The sequence below is a fragment of the Brachyhypopomus gauderio genome, unplaced genomic scaffold, assembly GCF_052324685.1.
Source record: "Brachyhypopomus gauderio isolate BG-103 unplaced genomic scaffold, BGAUD_0.2 sc43, whole genome shotgun sequence".
NCBI classification, from domain to species: domain Eukaryota; kingdom Metazoa; phylum Chordata; class Actinopteri; order Gymnotiformes; family Hypopomidae; genus Brachyhypopomus; species Brachyhypopomus gauderio.
Window position 1 is genome coordinate 1,651,288 of NW_027506869.1, and position 23,332 is coordinate 1,674,619.

The 23,332-nt window shown below is 44.5% G+C and overlaps 4 protein-coding genes across 9 annotated transcripts in view; 1 reads left to right on the forward strand and 3 right to left on the reverse strand.

Annotated features, from left to right (window-relative positions):
- The window catches only part of wdr35 (WD repeat domain 35), a 26,493-nt gene extending 21,138 nt beyond the window's left edge, over positions 1–5,355 (reverse strand). Inside the window, exons 1-11 of one of the 2 annotated variants that reach the window (XM_076985680.1) lie at positions 5,085–5,355; positions 4,732–4,849; positions 4,305–4,376; positions 4,111–4,203; positions 3,837–3,965; positions 3,220–3,353; positions 2,887–3,052; positions 2,549–2,694; positions 1,643–1,768; positions 821–1,006; positions 514–546 (exon numbers count right to left, since the gene is read on the reverse strand). In XM_076985680.1, coding sequence (XP_076841795.1) covers positions 514–546; positions 821–1,006; positions 1,643–1,768; positions 2,549–2,694; positions 2,887–3,052; positions 3,220–3,353; positions 3,837–3,965; positions 4,111–4,203; positions 4,305–4,376; positions 4,732–4,849; positions 5,085–5,108 — 1,227 coding nt within the window. In that variant the 5' untranslated portion in view covers positions 5,109–5,355. Of the gene's footprint in view, positions 1–513; positions 547–820; positions 1,007–1,642; positions 1,769–2,548; positions 2,695–2,886; positions 3,053–3,219; positions 3,406–3,836; positions 3,966–4,110; positions 4,204–4,304; positions 4,377–4,731; positions 4,850–5,084 lie in introns of those variants that run through there. The other variant, XM_076985682.1, reaches the window with a different exon arrangement.
- Positions 5,356–5,661: 306 nt separating this feature from the next.
- On the reverse strand, positions 5,662–10,226 carry matn3b (matrilin 3b). 2 transcript variants are annotated; one of them, XM_076985737.1, is made up of 6 exons: positions 9,941–10,226; positions 8,286–8,900; positions 7,225–7,800; positions 6,886–7,014; positions 6,304–6,405; positions 5,662–6,126 (listed from the first exon to the last, which is right to left on the reverse strand). In XM_076985737.1, the coding sequence occupies exons 1-6, from the start codon at positions 10,209–10,211 to the stop codon at positions 6,083–6,085; spliced, it is 1,737 nt and encodes a 578-aa protein (XP_076841852.1). In that variant the 5' UTR covers positions 10,212–10,226; the 3' UTR covers positions 5,662–6,082. The 2 variants fall into 2 exon arrangements, with proteins under 2 accessions (XP_076841852.1, XP_076841853.1); XM_076985738.1 differs by lacking the exon at positions 8,286–8,900 and having other exon boundaries at positions 5,669–6,126; positions 9,941–10,218.
- Positions 10,227–10,353: 127 nt separating this feature from the next.
- On the forward strand, positions 10,354–13,844 carry mtres1 (mitochondrial transcription rescue factor 1). 4 transcript variants are annotated; one of them, XM_076985742.1, is made up of 4 exons: positions 10,354–10,391; positions 11,622–12,074; positions 12,745–12,817; positions 13,249–13,844. In XM_076985742.1, the coding sequence occupies exons 2-4, from the start codon at positions 11,647–11,649 to the stop codon at positions 13,429–13,431; spliced, it is 684 nt and encodes a 227-aa protein (XP_076841857.1). In that variant the 5' UTR covers positions 10,354–10,391; positions 11,622–11,646; the 3' UTR covers positions 13,432–13,844. The 4 variants fall into 4 exon arrangements, with proteins under 4 accessions (XP_076841857.1, XP_076841855.1, XP_076841856.1 ...); XM_076985740.1 differs by lacking the exon at positions 10,354–10,391 and adding an exon at positions 10,574–10,669; XM_076985741.1 differs by lacking the exon at positions 10,354–10,391 and adding an exon at positions 10,672–10,726.
- A 218-nt stretch (positions 13,845–14,062) lies between these two features.
- bend3 (BEN domain containing 3) lies at positions 14,063–23,287 on the reverse strand. Its single transcript, XM_076985723.1, has 4 exons — positions 19,719–23,287; positions 18,597–18,651; positions 18,244–18,428; positions 14,063–16,678 (listed from the first exon to the last, which is right to left on the reverse strand). The coding sequence occupies exons 1-4, from the start codon at positions 19,905–19,907 to the stop codon at positions 14,426–14,428; spliced, it is 2,682 nt and encodes an 893-aa protein (XP_076841838.1). The 5' UTR covers positions 19,908–23,287; the 3' UTR covers positions 14,063–14,425.
- Between the last annotated feature and the right edge of the window lie 45 nt (positions 23,288–23,332).

Below are 23,332 nucleotides of genomic sequence, written 5' to 3' on the forward strand. Positions count from 1 at the left end.
TTAAGCTACTTGACTCTTCAGGTGATTCTGTACCTTGAAGTCCCTTTTCTTATATTTTGTGATGTTCATACTATACATCACTCCCTGCAGAAAAAACCACAACGCCTCAACTTTCACAGCCTTCCTCTGACAAGATCAACCCTTCATTTAGAGAATGTGGTATTTTTCCTGTGCCACGTGGGCTGGGTTCAACTAATGTCACATGCTAATAGGCTGATACCACCTGTCTCTTCCTGTCTCAAAGAGTTTGAATTCACTTGGTCAGACAATTGTGTTCTTTCACTAAAAAATATTACTCAAGCAAAACTCTCCTGGTCTTCCCTCCATAAGGAAGCGTTTGTAGGAGTCTGTAATCTGCTCTTGCAGGAACACTTTCCAGTCCCTAGTGAGGTCCTGAACCAGCTTCTCCCCCTATGATAAGCACAGGTCGGCTGATCCTTAACTGATCCTCAGCTGATCTTCAGCTGATCCTTAATAGTGAGTTAAAGTCCGTTCTGAGTGGCGTGTTCTTACCGTCGCACCTCCGGCCTCAGGGTCGGCCTCCTCCTGGTGGCATAACAGGGAGGTGGTGTCAGGAGGTTGAGGAGTTTACCGACACACACGTCATTCAAGAATATTTAAAATAGTTCACATTTAAATACTATAAATCTATTTTCATTGGCCACTTATAATGACTCTCCAGTATAGTAGTTATGACAGTCATACGACACTGAAGCAGACACTCAGCACTGCTAGCAGACAGCATGAAAACGTCAGCGACGTTGTTCGATTTGTTAAACGCGGCCGCCTGTTGGAGAGGAGTTGGTGTGTGGTGGAGAACCTGGGGGTGGGAGTGGTCTGCTTTGGTGGCCAGGATGCAGAAATCGCCGCACGTGGTGACCGACAACAGGCTCTTCACATACTTCACAAACTTCTCGTTGTTCTTGGTGTCCCAGAAGACCACGCTGTACTCCGTCCTGTCGGGCCGTGTGTACGCGTACACTACGGTGTTGGAACAGTAGCCCCACTACAGAGACAGAGAGACAGGGAAGTAGTGATTTGCTTCTCACTGTCGCCAAACTGACCGCGGGGGGAAAATGTGTGACTGTTTTGGCATATTCGCCGTGGCGTTTGTTCAGATGTTTTTGTGTTCCTGACCGCTCCCCAGCGTCTCTGTGGGAAGGGGTGAATCGACATGCCCGCAGTACAATGTAACGACCTGCCGTGAAGAGCTGCGGTTATAAATCTCCCTAAAACTTTGGCTCCAGGTGTCTCACGGTGCTGTCTCAGTGACCAGCAGAGGGCGCACTTGACACTACTGCCCTAAAGGGCTTTTTGGGTGTAAACATCTTGTCTAAGCAAGATGAAGACTGTGAAACAATGTTTCATTTTTTGTGACTTTTTTGTTGCTATGGAAGCTGAACAGTTCAGGGAAAAGCTCGGCAGCCCCGGGAACAGGATCAGCGTGGAACAGGTCAGACCTCCACCCGTCCTGGGCCTCTCGCTGGCCTGTTTCCCAGTACGGCCGTGGGAGAGACCAGCCGAAGCTACTGGTGCAAGTGGTCCCATTTCTAGCCAGACAACAAATGCACAGTTCACATTATACAGTCGTGCATACTGGTTTTCAGACTGGTTTTTGGGGTGACTGGGGGTCATTTTGTACCTTGTAGTCAGGTCGGATGTTGGCGAAGTATATGTAGGAGTCCACAGCCAGAGCGATCCTCAAACCTCCACCTTCCCACGACGCTGCGCTCATCTGCTTACCGGGAACCTTCAGGGTGCGAAGGTGCTGGACCATGACACCACAGGAAGAGATCAGAAGAACAACCATCAGGGGATGGACGCCCCACTAAATGTGGGCATACGCATGTGTGCGGGTGTGTGAGTGTGAGTGTGTGTGTAAGAGTGACCAGTGTAGAGGATATTAGATGTAGATCTCCTACTTGCATATTTAATGTAGTGATTATTCCAAACCTTTCGCAGTCAAATCACTAAACATTATAGTTTTATTTATGACAATATGAATTTATCAAATGTATTCCACCTGAAATGAACCATGTATGAATATATAAACTGTATAAAATGGCTGTAATTCCTGTAATTTCACCCACTAAAGAAACATCGATCTTATACTATACAAAGTCTTATACAAAGTCACAGATCAACCCAACTGTGACATTGATGTATTTAAAAAGATGTAAACAATTGCTGTTGTGACAAGGCCACACTAATATTATGCAGTGAACAGTGGACTGGTGGTCTACAGTGGTCTGGACCTGTACAGACAAACTAAAGGAAGGTTAATCTAATAACTCAGTACATGCTGTCAGATGGGTTACAGTCTGGATGTATGCGCTTCTAAAATATAATGAGATATATAGGAGATATACAGTATAATGAGATATATAGGAGATATATGAGATAAATAATGAGAGATATATGAAATATATAATGAGATATATAGGAGACATATATTGAGATATATAATGAAGTATACCCACGAAGCTTAGACTTGTGTATATAATAAAGTAGATGCTCAGGGTACTTCAAGTTGGATTTTTGTCTTCACCTCTCCAAATGGTGTGTAGAAATTTACGATGTTCACATCTTTATCACCTCCCATGTTCCTGAGAGAGCCTGCTACAGCAAGGACGCTACCACAGTGGTTCCACTGGACACTGGTCACACTCATGCCTGTGTCGATCATCACTGGATCTATATGTGCACACACAAACATACGAAGCAATAAACATCCCCAATGGATCAACTATCCAAACATTATTCTCACTGGTAACTACTACTACTAACGTAGGGTGAGATTCACTTAACCATCACATGGGGCGCGACAAGTCCCACGCCATCACCGCTCCCAGGCCCCGCCCCTGCCCCAGGCCCCGCCCCACTCACTGTCATCGCTCTCGTAGCGCATGATCTGGCAACGGCCGTTGTCGTAGCAGATGGCGAGACAGGGGCAGTCGGGCTCCACGTAGCCCTCGGTACCGGCATACCAGTGGATGCCCGCGAGGCTGAGGAGGCCGGTCACATTCATCAGACAGTGCAGAGTCATCTTCATCTACCAGACACACACACACACACACACACACACACACTCATGAACGTCTCCACAGCACGATCCAGGGAATACGGTTTCATCCATGATGAAATATGCAGCTTCACTGAGTTGCCCCGGTTGCCAGGGATACTCACGATGAAGTTGCCCCGGTTGCCATGGATACTCACGATGAAGTTGCCCTGGTTGTCATAGATGTGGATCTCTCCGTTGGCCATTCCGAACAGCAGGATCTTGCTGTCAGGAGACCAGGCCACGTGAGCCAACTGGATCCCCTTCAGCTCCTTCCCCCAGATCCTGTTACCTGGAGGACACACACACACACACACACACACACACACACACACACACATATACTCAGAGACAAAGACACAACAGAAACAGAATGAGTTTTTTGTGGATGAGAGATTTTGTGAGTATTTGCCAGTTTCTTTGGATTATTAGTGATCGGCATGTACACTAGTCAATAAAGGCTCAAAGGAGAAACAAGCAGTGAGAAGAAAACTACAAGCAGTAACTATACGTTAACTGATTCTAGACAGTGTTCAAAATCCAAATGGTGCAATAACACACTTATTAAATGTGGGAAGTGACATGGCAACGCTAGGATGTCAACAGTGAATGTCAACACAGGTCTGGTGGTGTTCCTTCTTCTAGGGTTCTGCTTTGAGTCACCCTGCAAGAAACTATTGTAACCATCAGGAAAATATATATTTAAGACATTATACATACGGGATAAAAGATCATGGTCTATTTAACGATCATCAAGTGCAGGTCATAAACTCACCATCCACTGATCCCACAATAACAGCTCCATCTTCATACACGATACAGATCTTCTCACCATCTGCATTCCAGCTCATGCTCCTCACCACTGATTTATTCCTGTTATTGATCATCTCCTCGTACCAGGAGCCTGTTCAACAAACCGGGCATGCACGCGCACACACACACACACACACAGTGAAATAGGAACCAGGCATAAATGCAAGGGTTAGACCATCATGATCCTGCCCAAGAACTGGTCTGGCTCACTGTAGGCCTAGCAAAAGCACACCGACCCTTGTACAGCATCCAGACGATGATGAGGCCGTTCTGGTCACTGGTGGTCAGTTTCTGATACTGCTCGTTCCATGTCACTACCTGCACTGCACCTACAAATGAAAAACACACACAAAGGCACATCACTGAGGGAAGTGAGATATAGAGTATGAGGTACTTCATAAACTCGGGGGTTGGTCTGTCAACACGTTACCGCTGTGCCCTTCTAGTGTCTGGTTCATAGACAGGTTACTGGGTGCTGCGAGCCCTTTCAGTTTGGCATCATCTGCAATGCAGAAACGCTGTGTTAGCGCTGATTATGTACGCTTGATTAATCAAACATCCAGACAGATGTTACCTGTAGTAGAAAGCCCCATGTAATCTAACCCTTTAAACCCTGTAAAGTGACGCAAAAGCAAAAAAAAAACAAAGAGATGGGGAGAGGAGAGGACATATTTTATTCTTTATATGTATTTGGCCAACAGAGAGCTTTTCTCACTTGGCCTTTCATCACTATATGGATAATGCAGCAAAATGTGATTTTTGCAGAGACGACTCTTTTCCAATACATATAGATGTGGAGTTGCAAAAGTCCCTAGAAAAGCCACTGCAGAAGCCCTGCTGAAGGTGCCCGTGTTCACCTGTCTGAGCCTCCAGCTTCAGGACCTTCAGGAGACCCTCGTCCCCTCCACAAGCAATGAACCCTTGGTTTTTGTTCCAGGACACACATTTCAGCCGAATGCTGTTAGGAATGGCAATCTGGGGAGTAAAACCACATCGCCCTTCTTTATCAAACGTTATTACAGCGGTTTTAACGGGCGCACAATACAACGAACACGACCATGCCGACAGATAGACGAACTGCCAGGGGAAAGGTATTAGCTAACGTTAGCTACTAACCAACCGTTTTATTTCTAACTTAACTAGCTAACTGCGTTTAACTAAATCCACCCGGTTCGTGTTCATAATGTTTATTAAGACGCACTAAGTTTACCTTCTTACTGAGGTAAATAAACATCGCTGTCGAAGATGGCGGTCTTAGACTAGCCTAAAAAACCCTCAAATTTATTCCAAATATTTTCTTGCGTTGTTGTTGAAAACAAACCCCCAGTGCTCCCTTTGTGTTTTTTTTGTGATGAAGCCTAAAATAAAATAAAAAAACTTATTTCACATATTAATCTTCTCTCTCTGAAGTATTCCGTTATCTAGGCTAACCTGGCTAACCTGGCTAACAAGTTTACGACATTGAACGGCTTCCTTGGTTTCTAGGTAACCAAAAACCGGAAGTTACGTCCCTTCATGTGTCAGGCGTATCCGTTACCTACACTAGAACTAGAATTGGTAATATTCATTATATTTTATTTATTTGTGATTTTGAGCGCTAGGCAAAATATCAGCCATACATGGAACTGGTATCATTTGAGTCTTCAAAAAAAAGCTGTTACAATGAATTGGTAATGTTGCCTACTGTCCACTATGATAAAGCTTCCAAACAGGCTACTACACACTTAATGTTGTGTATTAACGCCACCAAACTAACATAAGGAGGAATGTGTTTCAAAAGCGTTTTATTATCCTGTAGATATCTGTACAAAATATCCAAAATAGGGGTATTATACTAAGATACATCAAAGAATATTATGTTTTGACAACACATTTTCAGTTTAAAATGAAACTTTGATATGGTTATATTATTAGATATTCTATTTCTTTTATTTCTAAAAAATACAAACAGACAAAAACAAATTAAATTAAAGGAGACTGACCTAATGTTTGGCTGTTATAGACTACTGCATCAAAAATCATCTTAAAATATGCTATGGTCCTCATCAGAATATTATCTAGCTTCTTGGACAATTGTGTTGATACAGTAGAGGTTGTTCCTATAAAACACTGTCTAATATGCAAGATTGTCTAATGCGTAACTAAGAGAAGGTTGCTGTTTGGTGGAAAGTGGAGATCCTGCTGACCATCTGACCATCTCCTCCCAACTCAGTGGAAATAGACCTGCTGGACCCGTCTGGTCAGATCTTCCAGTGAAAATCGTCAAGGAAAAAAAGCAAAATCACAAGAAACATCACACGGTATTGTAAAAAGAAAACAATACAGTTAAAATAGATTGTACTAGTTTGAAATGTTCAAGCCGAGTTACAAACACTGTGGAACAATGCTCTTAGCAGAGAGAGACGTGTATCTGACACGTAAAAGGATATGTTTGCCATTTATCTCCTTTATGCTATGTTGGATCTTCTTTTGGAAGGCGATCTGAGCCTCACACATGCATGGATCCTCCATCAATTCAGCTCGTGCCTCTTCTGGAAAAGTGGCAAGAAAGCGCAGTTGTGACACTGGTAACCTGTGATCTGTGTAATGAGCCAAACTTGTAGCAAATCTCATGTGGCTATACACAACCACTTCTTACAACTTTACATTTAGTTTGCGTTGCGCATGTCTAACCTGTCTAATCTCTGACAACCTGCTTTGTCAATCATCCCACACATTTCACTCATTATAATAGTTAATTCAAAAGCAACATAAAAGGACAATTGGTGCACATGCATCACCATGGCTATGAACAATCACTTAAAAAGCTTTGATGCAGTTCATTCATGTAAATAGCACTTTGACATTTAAATGTCAGTGATCTTTTTCCCCCTTCATGCAGTAATATGGCAGTGATTCATTTTTTAATTATTTTAGTTTGGCAATCACATGCAAACACCTCACAGGCTTTGTTCCATATTTCCAGTTTACTTGAGACTGCAGCAAGTGCTAAACAGAGCAGAATGACCAACCCTTGGCTTCTGAACAGGTTTTCTTATCCGGGTTAAGGATGTATCCCACCCTGCATTTGCAGTAGTAAGAGGCGTTGGTGTTCACGCATATGTGATCGCAGTCATGTCCGAGGGCACACGCATCCAGACCTACAGGCAATGATCACCACAGCAGTGCTGAGCAATCTCACAGCACTTCACAATACATGCAAACAGATCCTAAGGTTACGTAAGGACTCACTCATTCAAGAGCATTACTGGGAATTCACATGCAGTTGGATAGAAGAAAAACCTTAACCTTGCAGTGAACCAATCATTTGGTGAACCAAATCTAGATCCTCATCCAAAGCTTTGTCTTACCACACAGGGTCTCCCGGAACCTCGAGGTGAGCTTCTCGATCACACCATACGTCTCCACGTAGAAGACATGCTCATCCAGCGGTTGGCTGGCCATCAACCTGAGCGACTTCATATCGGCTCTGTCCACCCCGACGGCGTAGATCTCAATCCCAGCAGCCCTTGCTGCAGCAGACACCTCCTCCACCTTGTCCTGGGGCCTCCCATCCGTCACCACAATGGCCACCTTAGCGATGTTCTTGCTCTCGGGCCTGGCGCCGGCTTCCTCGGTGAAGGCCTGCTCCATGGCGGTTCTGATGGCGAGGCCCGTCATGGTGCCTGCCGAGAGAGGGTCCAAGCGGGAGAAGGCCTGCTTGACCTCAGCCTTGGAGCCGTGCGTGTTCAGGCGGAACTCAATTTTGACGGTGCTGGCATAGTTGATCAGGCCGACATGCGTGCCGTCCGGGCCGACGTCCAGGGAATCCACCATGTCTGAGAGGAAGACCTTGACCTTCTCGAACTCAGCCGGGCGGACGCTGCGAGAGCTATCAATGATAAACACCAGGTCCAGTGGGCGGCTCTTGCACACCTCTGCTGGAGCTGTTGGAGGGTTGATGGGAAATGTAGTTTAAATGTAGTAACAATAAGTACCAAATACCTTTTACATTACTCTTTATTACAGTCAGCAAATTGTTACAGTTTTCATTAGCTGCTACCATGCTCAATGCAGTACTAGGCCTAAATGTGTCTAGAACAAGCCAGTGCCAAAAACGTATTGCAAGCTTTTCTGAAACTAGAATCAAATGTAATCCACAAGCAGATGCAGTTCTGTGCCATTATATCTGAAAAAAAGATGTGAAGATAGATCATAATCAGGCAGCTGCTCAATTACAGGGAGAAAAAAGCGGGACCGCTGTTAGCATCAGTAGTGTGTGCTTGGAGTTACATTTCCACCAAATAACGTCTCGTGGAATCACCTAGAAACAGACAGCGAGAGGTAGAGAGACATGAGGATGGGCGCTAATCCCATGATCCTTGCTCTGCAGGACGTGTCGTTGGAGGAGAGAGGCTGAGAGTGGGTCTACCTGGCTCAGCAGTAGGTGCTGCGGGGGAGGTGGTGCCACTGGGGGTACTGACCGGAGGTGTGGTCGGATGACGGGTCGGAAAGGTCATGGATGGGGTAGGCACTGTACTGGAGACCGTAGTGGGTGCTGTGGTGGGTACTGTACTGGGTACCATACTGAAGATCGTGGTGGATACTGTGGTGGGTACCATTGTGGAGACCGTGGTGGGTACGGTGGTGGGTACTGTACTGGGTACCATTGTGGAGACCGTGGTGGGTACTGTGGTGGGTACCATTGTCGAGACCGTGGTGGGTACGGTGGTGGGTACTGTACTGGGTACCATTGTGGAGACCGTGGTGGGTTCTGTAGTGGGTACCATGGTGGTCGTTGTGGTCCTTATTGTTGTCTGTACTGTAGTGCGAGTGGTCATGGGCGCTAAAGTGGGCATGGTGGTGGGCACAGTGATGCATGGCATGGCTACCTTTGGTTTGGATGGCACCATGGGTGCGCTGGGCCTTGGCAGTGACCAAGGCTGCGCAGGTAGGATGGGTCGGTGGAAGGTAAAGGGTGGCCACGTCCCAGGCGGCCCATAGCGGTTGTGATGGTAACCATAAAACCTGTGATTAATGCCATGGCCTTAGTGTGGTTACAGAGAGAGAGAGAGAGAGAGAGAGAGAGAGAGAGAGAGAGAGAGAGAGGGAAGGAGGGAGGGAACATGACAGAGAAGAGTGAAAGGGAGAAAGGAAGGATTGAGGATTAAGGATTAAGGCAGAGGTTACTCTTGCACTAAAGCATGAAGACATAGCTGTGATTCAGCGTGGAGTCTTGGAGAGATAGAGAGAGGTGGTCACTGACAAAAGCACGAGCTGTTTACTGGCCACAGACGACTGTGAGGATTCTGAATCTCCATAAGCATTCTACAAGCAAAGCTTTAAAATGTGGAAGAGCTCTCATGCCTGAAAAGAGTTATCTAACAGTTCCTGAAACTCTAGACATGGAAAAAAAATTATGAATGAATAAATAATCAACAAGCACATTCACAACTGAAGCTCAAATGACCAATTTGCTCTTTTGCATAATATATTTTGTAACCAAGCACAGTTGTAAAATAAATAAATGAATTGTTGGTATGTCAGACCCAAAATTTGGAAGGACTCGTCCTGCAGTTTCATGGCCAAGGAAATTCCTGATTTTCCCAAGTCATAGGAAAAAAACATCTGAGATTTTATCATTTTAAATGAAATACCTTTGACAGTTAAGTAAATTATGGAGACATATTTTGTTAACATAAGTTCAACATTGCATACAAATTAGTTTCAAGACGGTTGAAATTCCTGTCACTTTGAGGCCATGCTACCAGAAGCCTGATTCACTTAACGAACGCTTAAAGAGAAGCAGGAGTCGGTTTAATGCGGTTGCCTTGCGCAGTGTACTGCAATTGCAATAGAAAGGTGTAGGCTACATTAAAATAAAAGTTATTTTTATTTTTTTGTAGTAATCGCACCACAGGACTGCTTTTGAAAACAACTTTATATGTCAGTTAGCCTATTCTGGAACATTTAAAGACTCGTTTACAGACACAATGAATTTATTCACTTTCATTTATTCAATTTTCAATAATAATTCGTGCTCTATAATAAACAGATTCAAAATGCTTGTGAAAACTCACTCCATACCTCCCAAGTTGATGGTGTTTCCTTGCCCTGGTCTGATGTAAGTAACTGGAGGTCTGTGTCTGCTTGCTGCAGAGATGTCGGTGCGCGGTCTGTGCTGGTGATGCGCGTGCCGCCCAAACGTGCCATGCGCTCCCACCACCAACCCCGAGAGACAACACACAATCAGGCCAAAATATGCCATCAAAAATGCCATAACGCTAAAGTGTTCGTCTTCAGCTTGCGTGTACTGTAATCCAAGTCCACCTGCAGAAATGTGTAAACTCGCCCTCATCACGGCACATTTAAAGATCTAAGTCCCTCAGACGTTTGACCAATCCGGAGAGAGCCAAGCGAGCGAAGCTGGGTGGAGATTTTGCAGCAGAGGCTATATAAAGATGACCAAACATTTAGTTTTGACCAAAGATGACCAAAGATTCAGTTTTGATCTGCTAAACTGACATTGTTTGAGAAGGTAAACATGTTGTTAGATACGTCCACATTATATGGTTAGTTTATGTGAGGTAAATAAGGTCATGTTCATTCATTTCCGGACAATAAGTAATAATAAGTTTTTTTCAGCATTTTCCTTCATTTTGGTTAATGCAAGTAATGATTAGTGAAACGAAACTTCCATCAACTGGTATTTTAGCCCCCCAAGCGACAGGGGGCGCTGTTGTAAATGCGAGGGACATTCTTGCCTCTTCTGTACGCTCGTTGCCCAAGAAGACTTGAAGTCCAGTTAGCTGAAAGGTAGCTAGCTACTAATTAATCTGTTTTAAACAGGTCTCCCCCCCCCCCTCAATTTTGGTAATGTAGAATTATTCAAACTTAATTCGAAGCTCTTTGGTGACTTAAGAAACTTTCTGGTTTGCAAAGCTCATCATATAAGTTGTCCTTGGCGATTTGGGAAGCAGCTATTTAGCTAACAGTTGCAGGTCAGTCTGAAGTTTGTCGCTTTAAGTCTAGTTATGCTAAGCTAACTGGCTAACCGTCCAGTTTAAAGGCTCCGTGGTGCCCGCACCGCTGTTTGGACGTTTTAGCTAGTTGCGTAGGTAATCCTGTCAGGCAGACATGTTTAAATAAGATGGTATTTCTGCAGTAAACCCTTAGTTGACGTTTTGACCTCAGTGACTATCTTATTGTAAATTTTATTTGCATGCTTTTTTTCGCCCCTAGAAACTAAAGCACAAATTGCACACCAAAGGAAAAGTGAGACACACCAAAAGAGCACACTAGACAGCAGACAACATCAGTTACACAACGAAAACGGAGAGAAAACATAAATTAAGAGATGACTGCGCTTACTGTTCCCCAGTTGGGCACACATGCAGTGTAACTTAAATGCTAAAAGATAATGACAATTCTGTCCATGCTTTGTTGCAGGTTAATTCGAGATTAAATTAAATTAATTAAGTTAATTTATATGTTTTAAGATACGATTGTAAAATTTGCATCACAACTTGTATATAATAACTAGTAGTAAACTAACATGCTAAACATGACAGAAATGTATGTATGTAAGTGAAACTGTGTGTCTCTCTCCAGTGGCAGGAGTCTGTAGGGCGGTGCTATGCGGGGTCTGTCTGTGTATGTATGTAGGTGAAACTGTGTGTCTCTCTCCAGTGGCAGGAGTCTGTAGGGCGGTGCTATGCGGGGGTCTGTCTGTGTATGTATGTAGGTGAAACTGTGTGTCTCTCTCCAGTGGCAGGAGTCTGTAGGGCGGTGCTATGCGGGGTCTGTCTGTGCAGGCGCTTACGCTGCGGCAGCTGGGACAACTGAGCTCACCGCAGCTGCTAGCGGCATGGAGTGGGCGGAGCCTCACAGCGTGGTGTCCACGCACTCTACACGCTCGCCAGCTCTGGGGCTCCACTTCCCAGCTAGCACAGCGGACCGCGGCCCTGCCAAAGCCGTGGGACGGGCCACGAAACTGGACGCTCCAGCAGACGCGGTTGAAGAGCACGAAGGGCAAAGGCAGACAGCAAGCCTCCAGTCTGGAGGAAGAGGAGGTGGAGGAGAAAGATCTTGAGGCTAGCGACTATGAGGATGAACTTCAGGATGACCCTGGTCTTCCTAAAGACTATAAAGACTCTGAGAAAGTTATTCAGTCCCTCCGTTATGATCTGGTTTTAAAGGCTGGTCTGGATATCGCTAGACAGTAAGTGGCCATCCGTGCTGAACTTCTGGACCGGTGTCTGGATTTTTTGCCTCAGTAGAGGCAGGTTAAGCAGACTGGCGATTCCTGATCCCAGTCTGAGTACCCAGTCACTGTACATTTTAGTGTTTCCCCCAGTTTCTCAGACCTGGGTTATACTCAAGCCTGGACAGAAAGGAAATTTCAAACAGTGATTAGCACAGCAGTTAAATCCAAGGCTTGTCTTAACCCATGTTGGTCAATTGTACCCTACATATAGAGTGCCATGGGTTTCTGGGACCAGGCTTGGGACAGAGGATCTGACAAAAGCTTTGTTGTGTGAAGTTCAAGTGCTTGCCTTTTTTCCCATTTAACAGCATTAAATTGTTAACATAAACTAGAGCAGTCACGGGTGCAAGAAGCATAATTTTTCTACCTTATTTTAAATGTGCAGAAATGGAGAAGCGATGAACATCACTCCACTATCTACATGTCATACTTAAGTGTCCAGGCAATGGAACAGTGAACATTTCTAAAACTGCTGTTTTAATTGATTTTTTTACAATCTGAACTGCTACATCTGTATGCTAGGACATTAGGTATTGCCATTCTCTGGTGCAAAAGCCTTTGTACAAGTCAGTTGCTGCTGGACAAGTTCTTAATAAACCTAATAACCTTCTCATCTTCTTTTCAGTAAAGTTGAGGAAGCTATGTATGAAAGCAAACTGAGACTGAACGGACAGGTAGTCATAAAGAAGAGCAAGAATGTGAGTGAACAGACCACCATCTACATACACCTGGGCAGGGGGCGGAGCCAGGGCTAACCAGAACTCCCCAAGCTTGGGCAGTGGGTGGATCCAAAAAGACTTCCATTGGCCAAAGTCTGCACTAATGTAAAATTTGCCCATTCTGTTAACATTGAATGGATCATTGAATTTAGTTTCACAATAATTTTGCATCCTAATAGCCTTCTAATTCATTTAATAGTACATAATCGTACATTCTATAGTCAGGGTGTCACTCATTGTTAAATAACCAATAAAAGTTTGAGAGGTGGATGGTGGAGGTATAAAAGCCAGGTGTAGTAGAGAAAACTTGGGTACAGGTAGTCTCCAATAGCAACAATACTGCTTTAGCTCTTCTCATCAAAGCTGACTGATGCCAAACGTCATTCTTTAAAGTGTGGCTCCCCCTACAGGTGAAAGTGGGAGACACACTGGATCTGATCGTGGGAGAGGACAAAGATCTGGACACAGTCACGGTGAAGAGGGTCATCCTGAAGAGGATTGTGGGACAAACAAAGGATGAAACCAAACACAGAGTGAAACTGAGAAGCTGGAAACACCTGCAGCTTCCCAGACGGGACGCCTTCAGTGAATAAGAACTTCACCTAACCTGGCTCTTGCTTATAATAACCTACAATAAAACTGCCTAGAGATGGAGTTTGTGTAAACCCCCTCACATCATTTGTATTTCAGAACTCTTGAAACATTTAACAGAAAAAACTAAAAATTCTGCTCCTGGAATGCTGAAATCGAATCAAAACCAAACTTGGAAATTTGTTGCTTCACATTAAGTCCATAAATACAAATTTAATATGCAATGCCATGCAAAAGTGGTGCTTAAAGCACGAGCTTAATACACAAAGCTGCTTGTATCCATAACTGAATTCACCCACATAGAAAAGTATTCTGGATCCAATTTTAAGTTATATACCCAGAATTGAATTGTTTTTTTTCTAAACAAGATACAAATGTGTCTTAAATAAATGAATAAAATGCACATTAAGAACGGTCTCAGGCTTAATTATTGATTGCAAAACAAGATTTTTTTTTGCAGAAACATGATTTTTTATTTAAAAATAGTAACAATTTGTTTCTATATTTTAGTATAGACTGCAGTTAGAACATATATTGTTAGAAAAAGACCAGTGCGGCAACATTGCTACAATTGTTGAAAAACAAAATATCACATTTCTAGCCCCCCCCCCCCCTCCCCCTCCTTCCCCTGACTAAAGTCACCTGTCTAAAGGTGTAAATACCTATACTTCTTGATTTACTAGTGTAAGGCTAGGATAGCTTATCTAGTCAAAGTTAAATTACAATGATGGTTTGGCATATAAATAATAACATTTTACTATCAAGCGATAGTGTCTTTAATAACAAACTTCACTGTCAGGTGTCGCAGCTACATGTTACAAACACAATCCTATACAAGACTAGAAATTTGGCCTCATCCTATATGATTGGACCTCAGTACAGACATTTTGTTTCACTACACATCTTCAGCTTATGGACTTGTGCAAAAAAAATACACATTTGTGTAATGTATTCAGAAAAATAATAACAAGGAGCAAAGCCTCACAGGGAACATTGTTAAGAACATGACACAGTGCTATTTGATCTCTTGGCCTTTTTCAAAATGTCGCATTTCTTGCGATTGGGGCGTCGACAGCGCTCGTCGATGCTAGGTACACATTCGTAGTGCCAAACCTCTTCCATTTTGTCTACGGGGTACACAGCCTCGACGTAATGCCGGATGAGCCGGAGGCGGAGGGGGTCGAGCTGTTTCTTGTTACAGGCGCCGGAGTGGTTGTACTGAAGCCTCAAGTTCTCCTGCGTAAAGAGCTCAGGAAACAGACGGACAAGGAGGCGGGCAGCAAAGTTTCCGACAGACAGACTCTGCTGAACGATTTCTTTGACCTCGGTGTCCGACAGCAGGTAGGCGGAAGGCACTGGAAATTCAGGGGCGGACACGGTGAGGTCCTCGAGGGGGATCTTGCAGAAGTCTTTGCTACTTTTCTCAGGTGGCATCGGAGGCACTTCAAAGTCCTCCTTCAAGTGATCCGAGCTGAGCTGGCTGATTTGGCTGGCGCTCACAAAGTCTCTGGGATCTGGGATCTCTTGGTCAGGGATGTGGACTTTACGCTGCTGCAGATACGAGCGACGTTGCTCCGTGTCTCGACGTCTACAGCGCTCGTCTAGTTTGCCAACAAACTCGAGGGTCCATATGCGGTCGTTCTTCGCCCGAGGGTAGAGCAGCTGGACATAATGGCGAATGAGGTTGACCCGGACTGGGTCTAACTGCTTCTTCCCTAGAGAACCACTGCAGTTGTAATGTTTGCGTGTGTTTTCGTATGTGAAGAGTTCGGGAAACATAAGGACCAACAGACGGGAGGCGAAGTTCCCAATTGACAAACTGCTATCGTACATGTTCTTCAGCTGCTCCTTGGTAAGAAGGTACTCCTGAGGAACATCAAAATCTGGAAGTGGGATCTCCATCTTGTCAAAGTCAACTGGCTCTAGCCATGACTTCTTTGACCTTCGATTAGGCTTGTCAAGGTCACAAAGGTCACTGATCTTGATTATGGATATGTCGTCAGGAAGGCAAGCAAGGTCATAGCTGTCCTCGCGGTTGTTGTCATGGTCACTGCCATTGGCAGTAGCGTTCTCGAGAGCTTCCTCCAAACGCTGGATGCACAACTGCAGCCATGTGTCTTCAGGTATATCTGGAAAATTTGCCACCATATACTTACGAATAATCTCAAGCCTGTCAGAATTGATGATCAACTCTCCTACAGTGCTATGTCCCTCAGGAAGTCTCCCCTCCTCGAACACTTCAGGAAAGAGTCGGTTCAGCAGGAATACAACAAAGTCCTCGGGTGAGGTGATGTCTTCTGGATCCTCAATAGTATCCTGGGCATCGAACACAAAATCTGATTTGACATTGCCAAGATGGCTGGCATTGTTGTTGTTGTTCTCTTCTGAATCTACCGAGAGCCTCTCATCTTGTCCATCCTCATTGATGAAATGACAACCATAATTTTGGTCTATATCAAAGCCATGTACCACTGGTGTCTGTTTCCCACACATCTGCCCACTCTCCATGTCCTTCTGAGCCCAAAAACTATTAAAGAAGTCATTGATCTGCAGCAGGCACTCATTTTGCCAAACAGTCCCATTCTTAACCAGTGGGTAACAAACCTCCACGTAGTTGCGTATGAGTTGAAGGTGCAAAGAGTCGAGAGTGCGTTTACTTGCAGTGCCACATGTTCGGCAACCACGTGCGGATTCGTCAACCGTGAAAAGCTCCGGAAAAAGCTGGACTAGCAGTCTGCAGCCCAGCTCACCAGCTGTGGAAGTCTGCTCCATCAGTTGTTCTAGCTCCTCGCTGGTTAGCTGATACTCTGGGGGAGGCTGGAATTCCATAGACATCTCTGAGGGTTTGATCTGCTTCTTGATGCGCGTCACCTCCAGTGAGAGGAGGTCCACTTTGCTGTGCAACTGGGTCATGCTAGAGTTTAGCGTGTTGAGGATGAAGAACATCTTCTCGAAGAGCGGATACAGATGGGACTCCGAGGACGCAGGAGAGGTCGAGGAGCTCGCTGCAGTGGCCGTGTCCCTTCGGCTGGGCCCTTCTGGGACACCGAGCTTCGACAAGAGGATTCCGTTGTAGCTGAGGCGCTGGCCAGGCTCAGGCGGCAAGTGCTGGTCTGAGCTGGATGCAGCCTTCTTCTCAGTGATACGATGGGAGATGCTGTACAGCGGCTTCCTGTAGGACATGACGGTTCTCTCCTGGGAAGATGACCTAAGCTCTTCTGAGACTCCATCTTGGAGATGTTCCTCAGCCTACAGAGAGAAACAAACAGGCTGTTGTTAATGGCTTCTGGTAGAACATTTGGATAAACATAAATATAAAAATAGCTCCACCCGTCCTCATTAATTAATTCAGTCTGTTATGTCAGCTGAGGTTTCCACAGTGAATCTGCCCATTGACAGAGGACACTGTATATTTGTTACATCTACTCACCTGTTAGATGTGAGGTGCACTGCAACAAGTTTGTTTATTGTCTATATTGTCGCATCCTTGTCATATCTGATTATTGTTTGAACACAATTGTATTTTACACAGGACAAAATGCAATTGGACACAGGATAAAATGATGAACATCCTGTGCTAAACCACTAAAGTGCTAGTCACTTCCCAAAAAACACCACAACCTCAGAGGCTCTTCACAGGGGCCACCAAGTAGGAACCTCCCTTCATCAGGGCTTCACGGAATTAACTGCAAGACACCTACAGAAGGCTCAATGGTGAGGTCTGTCCACCCAGATCCACCTCACCTGAAGCTTGCAAACCAACCACATACAAAAGCTCTTTAGAGGTGTCCCTGGTGACCGAGGCCATTCTCAGCTCTACTGGGTCCATTCTCAGCTCTACTGGGTCCATTAATACATGCTCAGTGCCACCAGTTCCATCTGAACGGACCACTCGAGACATAACAATGACAAGACACAACTATCCACTCACCTGTCCAGCCCTCCATGTACCGAGACGCAGAACACCTCAGCCCTTCCGTCTTTATAAAAGCTGCATTCAACTAACCTGAACTCTTTTATATAGCACCTATCATGTGAGCTTCCTTCCGAATGCTTCATTTACTGCATCAACAGAATAGTTAACTGTATAAAATAGACTTTCTGCTTACTCTCATAGTACAATTACATATCTGGCCTCAGCATAGCAATGCATTTTGGGGCCTGTAGTTTTTTTTTTTTTTTTTTTTACTACATCCACTACCAATTTCCAATCTCATGGTTCAGCCCATTTACTAATATTTACAGCTTACACTGCTTCTTGTGCACAATCCCAATCGCTCCATTTATGTCACTACTGAGCAAAATGTTAACCTCTATGCACTTATTATTGAAAAACCAACTTTACGTGCCAATAAATAACACATTGATGTCCAAACCCCCACACATAATTTACAACTAGCTCCTCATCTTCTCACTCTCCAAGGTTTCAGAGTTGGAAAGACATCGTAAGTCGCTGGAAGCAACAGATACTGCACATTTGACCTTTATGTTGTTATTGCTATTTTTGCTTATCCCGTTAGATATTGGATAAATGACAGCAAGTTTGTTTACTGCCCGTACTGTTGTAGCCTTGCCATGTCTGCTTAAAGCTTGGATGCAGGAATCAAAAATGTTTAAAGGAATTATAGCCACAGATGTAAACGTTGTGTATTTTATACCAGACTTACTTGGCTGAAATAACAGTACAAGTATGCTTTGTATGTATGTTTCATAGAAAACCAAAACTGTAAATTATCGGTGTGAATAAATGGTGAAAAGGATTATGATACGCCCACTGCATGCAGACCACAGCAGCCCGGACTTTTAGAACTTACTCTGGCTCTTTTTCTGCTGGTTGACTGGAACTGCTCGGCACAGAGTCCGTCTATGCCTACGTCTGACACTGCTCTTTTAGGGAGTCGTTGAACGAGGCAGTCTGAAGACCTTCCCTCCAAACTCTGTGTCGTCTCAAGGTCAGAAAGGTCAGTAATGCCTTCTGTGTCCTTCTCAACCTTGACCTCTGACATGGGACAAACATTAATATGTATAAGTACTTCCTTTATTTAGATCATTCAACATAAGTCTGATATTTCTTTAAAGAAACGTACACAAACCTGAAATCACACACACACAGTTGAAAAACAAGTCATAATTGAACATGAATAAACAACATACTAAAATCACCCACCCTTATTGGGCACATGACCGTCTGTGTTAATTCCATCCTCAGATGAGCTCATTTCCTGTCCAATAAAAAGAGACAATGATATATAAAACACTGTTTAATTCAGTATTAATTAGTTATCTCATCAAACTTATATGTATATGTAATACACAAAGCCTTCAAATGACAACTACAGATTTTCGTTTCTTAAGAAAACTTTATAAAGATACAAATTGAAAGTGATATTTTTATTTAAAGATAAATTATGATGTACAATAACAATATTTCAGCACAGTGGCTTGGTGGTTAGAACATTTGGCTCTCAGAGCTACGGGTCTTGGGATCGTCTCCCTATCTGGGTGGAGTTTCCATATTTGCGTGGGTTTCCTCCGGGGTCTCTGATTTCCTCCCAGAGTCCAAAAACATGGAGGTTAGGTAAAAATTGTCTTTGGGTGTGAGAATGAGTGTATGCCTGCATGTCCAGTGATGGATGATGCTCTGTCCTGGGTGTTGTCCTCTCTCCCCTCCCCAGGCTGTGCTCTCCGGTTAATACAATGTGTTTACTGAATGTAAATTGTGTTGTGTAGTGTGTTGATTGTAAATGTCTTTGGGTACTGAGAGAGACACCGAATAAACATAACCCCCTTCATTCATACGGGTTTGATATACTAGGAACACGACTGATCATAATTCAAGAATATTGGCAATTCATCAGAAACAGCCAGGCGTGGTGGTGTCAGCGGAGGTCCGTCGTCCGTGCATGCACTGCAAAATCTCGCCACAGCACGAGGAGGGCGCTGCTCTCCCGTAGCGTCTCACGCGCCCCTCACCCCCCGTCCACAGTGCACTTCCTCATTCTTACACGAGCAAACCCACGAATGGCTACAACAGGGACACACACGCGCTTCTCACACGGATCACACCCCTCCCGCGACCACAATAAATGCAAAATAGTTCTGTATTGGGGGGGAAAACAAGACGCATAACGTAATTTGGTACGAGTGCTTACAGACCTGATCCCGTTCGTTTTTTTTTCCTGCGTGAACTCTCCTGCGTGACGCGGCGAGAAAAGGCGTCCACGGCCGAGTTTTGGCTCGCGCTCCGCACCGCAGCCTCAAAACTACGCGCGCGCGCGGACAAACTCACCTCTGCGACTCTGTGCGGCTCTTCTCGCCAGTTCAGGACGTGTTGGCCATGTTGGCGGCTCCGATCCCAGCGCTTCTCGTCCACGGATAACAGTTCTCCGTGTTTCTCTCCGCCGTGTTTTTTCTCTCTCTCTTTTTCGCTTGTCGGTGCCCTCTCGCGTGACGTGACGGTAATGTGGTGCTGTGTCATTTCCGCAAAACTGTGGGCTGCTGTGGACTGTGGAAAAGTGTTCGTGCCCCCTTTTTTTCTTTCCCACGTAGGAGTTTTAAAAACGGCTCAAGGGAGAGGAGAACTTTTTGCTATTTTATTCCCATAAGCAGTTCGCATCTAAAACGCCACCAAATGAATTCGGCTGATAATGTTTGTTTTATAAATGACGAAAACATCTCGAGCAGGCAAGCAACGCTGTTATGAAGTTGTAGTTAATGAACACATCCTAAATATCGCTTGCTGGATCTTTGCATGCAGCATGGACCGGATCGTTATCTAACCGAACGATCAGCGGTTTATAAACGCTTCAGATTAACGCGCAGATGCAGATTTACCATGCAAACTCACTGATGAAAAGAACCGATTACGAGTTATTAGCTCGGCCGTTATATGAAAGCTCGCTGCTCGTTATTAGGCCGAGGATATTAAACCTAATATACTGTGGAATGGACCACTACCACCATTTAATGCGTAGATCGAGTCACGTGCTTTCCGAACATTAAAAAAATTAAACTTAATTCGTTATACACGTGTGAGTGCATGCGATTTGGAATTATAGTGATAGTCAGCAACAAATAAGAAAATATGAAAACTTTCCAAGACGCTCTACATGAGGACTGCTCTCAAATATGTTTTTTTGTTCACCCTTATTTTATTTATTCGATAACATTAGCGAATTTGTCCTTTCTCCGAAAAACAAACAGTATATTACTGTTCTAGGGGCATCAAGTTAAAGTCCATAGACCCTGGACATGGGGCGAGGGAGACCGTCCGCGAATAACCTGCTGCCCTCTGGTGTAGACGAAGAGAATTGCATGACAATGTCCAAACCATGAGCGCTTCACCTTGGGAGAGCCAATCCACTTGGGGGAAAACATTTCTTAAATCGATTAGACCACTCTTAACGATATTTGGTAATATAAAACTTGCTACCTGAAAAAAATAACCGAATTCTCAGGAAACCACACGTAGGACACAGTCCAACACAGAGTAAATGAGAGGGGAGCTCTGCGTATCGAGGCCTCTCCGGCACGCGCATGCGCGTCTGATAAAGCGACGTCCCGAAGCTGCTATTAACTGAGGCTTTCTGTGGCCAATGTCCCATGACGCACATTAGTAACGTCTATATTAGGTCGCATTTATAGATCCACGGATGTGATGTGTGGATGTAGGGCACCGACAGATGGACCGCAGGTCATTATTCAGGTAATGGGGCCGTCTCCGTGACATTATGTCGCTTGTTTGATCCATCACGCGCTGAAGCGGAGCGCGCGTGCGGGTAAATCTGGCTTTGGCGGGAGATTTGCGCAGAAAGGGCGGGAACGTGGTCACGCTCACCGCGTGCGACTCGTTAACGGTGATTTAAGCGACGTGCTCATTTTCATCTTACCGGATGTGGGGAAGGGAGGGGGGGACATCTTTCTCACGTAAGGTGGCAATCCCATACATCAAGGTAGACCCTGCTGTAATAACAGGTGTTAAAGACAGATCTATCTTCAACGAGATCGCACCGGGACGAAGGATTTTTAACAAGCTGCGACTAAAAAGAAATCCTAACTATATATATACATACAGTGTTCTCAAGTCTCACGCATTTGACCGTCTTCACACGCCACACTTCCGATTTCACACGGCGAAAAAAAAAATAAATTAGTTTATTTACCTCTGATCCATATATATATACATATATATATATTTTTTTTCAGGTAGCAAGTTTTATATTTCCAAATATCGTTAAAAGTGGTCTAATCGATTAAAAAAATGTTGACACACAATGTAAAGGTTTAAATTCCTACAAAATGTAGTTCATAAGGTGAAGCGCTCATGGTTTGGACATTGTCATATGGAGAGAGAGAGAGAGAGAGCCTACTGTACACTATATAAATAACTTACCTAATCTGACTTGGGCAACATACATATTTTTTGAGGAATTGCTATAAACCAACACCATGCCTAAGCAAATAAACGCTGAACATACACAGATCTGCCATGACTTAAAAACCACGTGTCTGATATTGTGTATGTCTCGCTCTTGCTGTCAAAACACCTTTGACCTGTTGATCCATGTCTCGTCAAGACCTCTGAAGGTCCTGAGACACCAAGGTGTTCGCGGCAGTACGTTACGAGGTGGAATCGGACTTCATCAATTGGACTGAGGTTCCTGTGGAATCTGGGGGCCACGTCAACACTTTGAACCCTGCCATGATCCTCAAACCATTCCTGAACAAGTTTAGCATGTGCGTTATCCTTGGAAGAGACCACCACCATTAGGGGGCATTGTTGACATGAAAGGCTTTGTAAAAATAGTAAAAAGTCAAAATGTCAAGCATGTGAATGCCAGGACCCAAAGCAGAACGTTGCCCATAGTACCTCCACCATCTCACCTTCTTCCCATGGTGCATCTGGTACCATCATGTGACTGTCCATGTGACCTAAAAGAAAGCATCAGCTGCCCAAGACGTTGGTAAACTGGTTGTACTTGATGGACCACCTTTAGTTGGTACTGACCTCTGCACACCAGACACACCCCAAAAGACTGTCCTGCCCTTTTGAAGAAGCTTAGAATCATCTAACCATCACTTCACGGCCCTCGTCAAAGTCACTCGGTTCTTCGTGCTTCAACAACTGGACGCTTACTCGGTGTCTAAGACATCAACAGGTGCCACACTGTAACAGCCAAACATCTTTCATGTCCATTGTCTGTGTTTTTCACGACTGGCTGAGCAACCTGTAGTTGTGCCACATTATAAAAAGGCCTTTATTGTTCTCCTGAGTCACCATTCAGGAGGGGATCACCGAGGCCCCGAGGACACGAGGACACGAGGACACGATCGGTGGCCTCACAGGGTGAACGCTGAGACAGGCTGCTCAGAGTTCCAGGCTACTGTTAGTGAGATTTGTGATTTATGAATTAGAAGATCTGAGTGAAACAAGATCATTTTGCATTCTTGGCATTCATCTGTAATCTGAATATCTGAATAACGTAAACAGCATGCTGACAGACATTCTGACTGCCTTCTGTATATGCTGATTATATATACTGTATTCTTCTGCTACATCAAGCAACACAAGTTCTGGAGATAAGAATCTCTCATGTCACCGTGTGACTCCTCTTTCCTGGCTCCGTGTTGAAGTGTAATCATGATGCGTTTTCGGGTAGAAAACACCAATCAGCTCAGTTTCCTTGTCATGCTTGGTCCAGGGCTGGTACCCTCCTGAATCTCTGAACCAAACTGCTGAAGAACCTGAGTGTGTGTGCATTTGTAAGGACAGAGTTGAGCTGATGCGCGCGCACACACACACACACACACACACACACACACACACACACACACACATACACACACACACACACACACAGAGAGCATGGAAGACCAGCCACCATGTCATCAGGGCACTCAGGT